This window comes from Molothrus ater, chromosome 4 (assembly GCF_012460135.2).
Source record: "Molothrus ater isolate BHLD 08-10-18 breed brown headed cowbird chromosome 4, BPBGC_Mater_1.1, whole genome shotgun sequence".
Classification (NCBI taxonomy): Eukaryota; Metazoa; Chordata; class Aves; order Passeriformes; family Icteridae; genus Molothrus; species Molothrus ater.
In genome coordinates, this window is record NC_050481.2 from 12,481,439 (window position 1) to 12,487,658 (window position 6,220).

The window sequence follows — 6,220 nt, forward strand, 5'->3', positions numbered from 1 at the left end:
ACTCTCTGCAAACCCCGCTCCGTTCGCCCCTGGAAAACGCTTTGTCTCTTTCTCTCTTTTTTTTTTAATTTTTTTTTTTTTTTTTTTTTTTTTAGTTTAAGGGGTTTCAAATTCTATTTTTAATTGTTCTTTTTTTTTTTTTTAATCTGTTTTATGTCTGAAATGACGACGATCAGGGAGGGACCGGTAAACACTTTTCCTCGCGATAAACCCCTTATTTCGGCACAGAGCATCCGCGCCTCTCTGTTCCCTGAAGCTGCGCGCGTGTCGGTGAACGCGGGAGCCCCGCGTGTGCAGGGGGAGAGCCCTTGGCCGCCCCCCGCCCCGGAGCGTCTCGGAATGGGCGGGGGGCTCCGGCCGGGGCTGCCCCTGCCCCGCTCCGGCGGGGAGCGCGGGGCTGCCCGGTGCCGCTTCCCCGCACGCCGGGCCTTCGCCGGCCGCCGGCAGCGCAGGAGGGCCGCTCCACTCCGCGGAGCCGGGCACGAGCATCCCCACTCGGCTCCGTCCCGCCGAGGAGGATTTTATCCTGCGTGTCCGATTGCCCATACCTGGCAGGTGCGGGGACAGAGCGGGAAGCCGCCGCCGGGATCCCGGCGCCGGGAGGAGCGGCCGTCGGGCACCCCTGCTCCCCGCCCCGCATCCCCGCCGGGCCGAAGCGGAGCCGCGGCCCCAAACACGCTCCCTGCCCCGGCAGAGGGTCGGAGAGGGAAGGCACCCCGCGTTTCCCACCCCCTTCCCCCGTGGTGCCCGGTGGCGGCGGGTCCAGGTGAGGGGCGGGCGGGCGGCGAGCGGGCAGCCCCGAAGGGGTTAACGGGAGGGACGTGGGCTGTCACGCGTCATTGGGCAGATTATGTGCAGCAAACAAAAAGTGTGTGTCTGCGTGCCAGCCCCTCACTGCACCGGGTCCGTCTGCACCGCGCGCCTCCCGCTCCGCCGCCCTCACGGCCCGGCCCGGCATGGAGCGGCGCTGAGAGCCCGAGGCAGCCAGCCCGAAGCCGCCTTTGTGCCACTGTCGGGGCGAGGATTATCCCCACCGTCCCTGGTGAGTACCGGCGGAGGGGCCCCGCCGCCCCCCGCCGCCCCGGAGCGGGAACAATGCCGGGGATAGCCGTGCTGCCGGCGGGCCTGCCCGGGCTGCGGGGACCGGCGGGGGAGCCTCCGGGAGCGGCCCCGGCGCCGCCCGGCCCGGACAAAGGGCGGCCGGGGGGAGGCAGCGCCGCGGGGCCGGGGGCGGCCCGGGGATCAGGGGGGATGCGGCGCCGTGGGGAGCCGTAAGGGGCTCGCCGCCACCGGGAGGAAAGTTCGGCGGGGGCCCCTCGCCGCCGGTGGTTTCGTTTGGCAAAATCGTTCCTTCGGAGAAGGGATGCGCCGGGCAGCGGCGGAACGGGGAGGGCGCCGGGGAGGCGGCCGGAGCGCCTTCCCCCCCGGCCTCCGTTCCCGGGGAGGGGCCGGGACCCTCGTCGCCGCTCTGGGAGGGGGTAAAGTTCCCGGCGGTGCGGGTCGTACCCCGAAATCGCGGGGGGAGCGGCGGCTCGGCGGAGCCGTGCCCGGTGCGAGCGGCGGCAGCCGTCAGCAGGCGCACCGGGAGGAGCACCGGTCTTTTCCCGAGCCAGCCCCAAATGACGGATTTCGATGGCAGATGGGGCGGGGGGAGGCAGCCGTGTGCTAATCTGGTCGGGAAGGGCGAGGGCACCGCAGCCGGCCGCGATGCTCCCTCCCCGGCCTCGGCGGCGCCGCCGGCCCCGCACCCTGCCCGCTGCCCGCGCCCCGCCAGCTGCCCGCCGCCCGCATCCCTCCCCTCGTAACGCGCGGCAGCCGGGGCTCTCACCCTGCTCCATAAATAAGCGTGTCGAGGTAAAAATAATTACCTCTGCTTGCTGCTTTTAATTAAAGTCTCGGAGGGAAAGTGCTGGATTATGATAATGAGCAGCCATACGTTCCCCTTGTCGCGCGGAGCGGGAGGTGAGCTGACACGCAATCGGCGACAATGACAAGCCGCTGGAACCCACCCGCTCCCCCGGCGTAGCCCGCAGCCCGGCCCGGCGCCGGGGATTGCACGAGGGAGACCCGGCGCCTGCTCGGGACAGGACCTGGCCGGTGGGATTCCCGGGTCCCTGCTCAGAACCAGCTCCGCCGCGATATCTAAAAAAAAAATAAATCGGCGCGGCAGAGTCCCCGCACCCCGCCTCTGCTCGCAGCTCCGAGCCTGCTTTAAATTTTTTTTCAAACCGGAGAAATTGCTCGCCTGCTTTTTTTTTTTTTTTTTTTTTTTTTTTTTTTTGTCTTTCTGTCTTTCTATCTAATTTTTAAAATTATTTTGGAGGTTTTTTCCTAATGTTTTATTTATTAATTCAAGTCGATTTTATTTTGTTTTCTGGGGCATCCTGGTGTACCGCTGAGCGGGACCCGCTGTGGTAACGGGGCCCCTCTCTGCCCTTCTCTCCGCCCGCAGGGATGGAGGACGCCGGCGTCCAGCGGGGAATATGGGACGGGGATGCCAAGACGGTCCAGCAGTGCTTGACTGACATTTTTACCAGCGTTTACACCACCTGCGACATCCCGGAAAATGCCATTTTCGGCCCCTGCGTCCTGAGCCACACGTCCCTGTATGACAGCATCGCCTTTATCGCCCTCAAGTCCACCGACAAGCGCACCGTCCCCTACATATTCCGGGTAAGAGCCGCTCGTCCCCGGGCCCAGCCGCTCGCCACGTCGGCCGGAGCCCGCACGCGTCCCCGCAGCGGAGCGCAGGTCAGCCCGGGGAGCCCCCGCAGCCGGGAGGCTGTTCCCGAGGGCAGAGCCGCGCCGCAGCCGCCGCTCCTATCGCTGCCTGGCCCCGTGCTGTTGGTCGGCCAGTCTGTCTTTCGGTCCGGTGGATTGATTACCGCGGGTTTTCAGGTGGACACGTCGGCGGCCAACGGCTCGTCGGAGGGGCTGATGTGGCTGCGGCTGGTGCAGTCGGCGCGGGAGCGGGAGGAGCAGAACCTGGAGGCCTACATTAAGAGCGGGCAGCTCTTTTATCGCTCCCTACGCCGCATCGCCAAGGATGAAGAGCTGCTGGTGTGGTACGGCAAGGAGCTCACCGAGCTGCTGCTGCTCGGCCCGGCCCGGGCCCCCGCCCGCACCAACGGTGGGTGCCTCGGGCGGGAGGAAGGAGGGGGATCCCTGCCGCCGGGGGGAGTCGGGCGGCGGCGGGGGGCTTCGGGATCCCCCGCTCCCGATCCCCAAACTCTCGGCGGGCATCCCGTCGGTGGCCTCGGCTGACGGTGCTGCCTCTCTCCCTCTCTCTCTGTATCTGTCTGTCGTGCCCACCCGACGCAGGCTCTCCGCCCTACGCCTGCCCCGAGTGCAGCCAGCGCTTCCAGTTCGAACTGCCCTTCGCCGCACACCTCCGGTTCCGCTGCCCCAAGAGGCTGCACGGCCCCGACATCGGCCCCGCCGCCGAGGCCGCCGCCGCCAAGGACGGCGCCGGCAAGGAGCAGGAGCCCGGCAAGTTCGGGAAGCCCGGCGGGCCGCCGCACCACCCATTCCCCGGGCCCGACGGCGGCCCCGCCGCCAGCACCAAGCCCTCCACGGACTTCCACAACCTGGCGCGGGAGCTGGAGAACTCCCGCGGCGGGCGCGCCGGCTCCCCGGGGCGGCCGGCGCCCCCCGAGGGCGGCCCTGAGGCGGCGGCCGGGAAGGCGAAGCGGCGCTTCCCCGAGGAGGAGGAGCGCGGGCCCGGCGCGGCGCGGGGCCGCTTCCCGGCGGAGCGGCCGGGGCTGCCGGCGGCGCCCAAGGAGGAGCCGGGCTGTGCCCCGCAGCAGCAGTACCGGGCCGCCGGCTCCTACTGCGGGCTGGAGGAGGGCGGGCGCCTCTTCGCGCCGCCCAGCCCGGAGACCGGCGAGGCCAAGCGCAGCGCCTTCGTGGAGGTGAAGAAGGCGGCCCGCGGCCCCGAGCCCGACGGCGGCCCCGAAGAGGGCCCGGAGCGCGGCTCCCCGGGCGCGGGCGGCGCGGAGCCGGGGCTGTGCCCCCGCGGCGGCGCGGGGGGCCCGCTGGCCGCCCGCCTGGACGGCGGCAGCCCGGCGCGGGGGAGCGCCTTCAGCACGGTGCCGCAGCTCGGGGCCGGCCCCGGCGGTCCCGGCGGCGGCGGCGGCGGCGGCACCGACGAGAGGAAAAGCGCCTTCTCGCAGCCCGCCCGCTCCTTCCCGCACGTCCCGCCGCTGGTGCTGGGTCCCAAGCTGGGCGGGCTGGGCGAACCCTGCCCCGACGGCGCCGCCGCCCCCGCCCGCCTGTACGCCGCCGAGGCGCTGGCCGCCAAGCTGCCGGGCGGCGGGGAGGCGGCGGGCGGCGGCGGCGGCGGCGGGGGGCTGCCCAAGCAAAGCCCCTTCCTCTACACCACGGCCTTCTGGCCCAAGAGCTCGGCGGCGGCGGCGGTGGCGGCGGCGGCGGCGGGGCCGCTGCAGCTGCAGCTGCCGTCGGCGCTGACGCTGCTGCCGCCGTCGTTCACCTCGCTGTGCTTGCCGGCTCAGAACTGGTGCGCCAAGTGCAACGCGTCCTTCCGCATGACCTCGGACCTGGTCTACCACATGCGCTCCCACCACAAGAAGGAATACGCGCTGGAGCCCCTCGTCAAGCGCCGCCGCGAGGAGAAGCTCAAGTGCCCCATCTGCAACGAGTCCTTCCGCGAGCGCCACCACCTCTCCCGCCACATGACCTCCCACAACTAGCGGGGACACCCCCGTACCGGCCCCGGGAACACGCCCGGGACCCCCGCGCCGGGGACACCCGCGCCGCCCGCCTCTCCCACCCTTCCCCTTCGATGCACGCGTTTCCACAGTCCGGGGAGGGGCGGGGAGGGCGGCGGGTGAGAAGGATGAGGAGGTGTAGAAGAAGAAGCAGAAAAATGAAGGTAAAAGAAAAAAAAAAAAGAGAGAGAGAGAAAAGAGAATCACCGGGAAAAAGAAAAAAAATTACTTAAAAAATACATTTTTAAAATGTCATATATTGCAACATATTGATGCATTTGTCATACGTTTCTACTTAAATTATTAAGCACTTATGGTTTAGATGTAATAATAATTCTATGTCAGGGTAAATTTTTATTTTGGATATGAAGCTAAGGGCGAGGGGAGCGCGGCGGGGCCGGCGGGCGGCGGGCCGGGGTCCTGCATGCACCGGGCGCTACCCCCGTCCGGCCCCGCCGCCCGCGCCCCTTCCCCCCAAGTGTCACTGGTGCCCGTGGAATGGAGTCTCGGTAGTTCCGTGTTTACCTTCCCTTTCCCGTTTGGGTTTGGTTTTTGTTTGGTTTTTTTTTTTTTTTTTCCTCGCCCCTCTGGACAAAAAAAAAAAAAAAAAAAGATTTATTAAACTTTATAGTTTATCCGGGTATGTTGGATGCTTTGACAATAAATGACTTTATTTTCTTCAAAGCACCTGGACGTTAATCGATGCGGGGGAGAGGGCGGTGACGAAGGGGTGGCAATGGGGTCCCCGGCCGCATCGGGCCGCAGGGAAGGGCAGGAAAGCCCGACCACGCCGCCTGTTCTCTGTGCTCTCCTTCCCCGCTCCCCTGCCTCCCTCCGTTCGGGCCCTCCGACATGTGTCCGTCCTTCCTCTGTTCGTCTTTGCTTTCGTCCGGCATTTTATTCAGCCTTTATCTCTCTCCTTCATCCTGTCCTTCCCTTCCTTTCCTCTCCCCTTCGTCTTTTGGGTTGTCTTTAATTTCTTTCATTTTACCTTTCGTTTTATTTCTGTCTTTCTGTGTTTTGCTATTTTCCCACCTCCTCTCTCCCAGCAGCCCGTATTGCCCCAGATCCTTGCCACGGCTGTGGGTGGTCGCGGGCTTGCAGAGTGGGCACAGCCACGGAGGTGGCCCGGAGTTTGTCTGGGGTGACAGGACCCAGGGAAGCCCCCAGCCCGCAGTGTCGTGGGGTAGGGAGCGCTTGAAGGGGCCAGGGGTGGGTCCCCTCTGTCCTGGTGCATTACCGTGGTGGTGACATCGCAGCCAGGGGCACCCGGGAGGGCCAGGACAAGGGGGACACTCCCGGGCACGGGTGCACAGCCTTCAGCGGGTGCGTTCAGTGCCAGCCCCGCTTTGGGGGGCACGGGGGGGCACCGGGGCACGCACAGCCCGGGGATATGCAGGAAACCCATTTCCACACACAGGCTGCCATCACCCCGGCACCGATGCTGTTCCAGGTAACTGGTAGGGAAAATACCCCAAAGCCGGAGCTATGCA

General features: G+C 66.6%; 1 protein-coding gene across 1 annotated transcript; it reads left to right on the forward strand.

Annotated features, from left to right (window-relative positions):
• The first annotated feature begins 331 nt into the window (after nucleotides 1–331).
• Nucleotides 332–5,411, forward strand: PRDM8 (PR/SET domain 8). Its single transcript, XM_036382954.2, has 5 exons — nucleotides 332–555; nucleotides 888–1,042; nucleotides 2,453–2,673; nucleotides 2,899–3,130; nucleotides 3,322–5,411. The coding sequence occupies exons 3-5, from the start codon at nucleotides 2,455–2,457 to the stop codon at nucleotides 4,707–4,709; spliced, it is 1,839 nt and encodes a 612-aa protein (XP_036238847.1). The 5' UTR covers nucleotides 332–555; nucleotides 888–1,042; nucleotides 2,453–2,454; the 3' UTR covers nucleotides 4,710–5,411.
• Nucleotides 5,412–6,220: the final 809 nt, after the last annotated feature.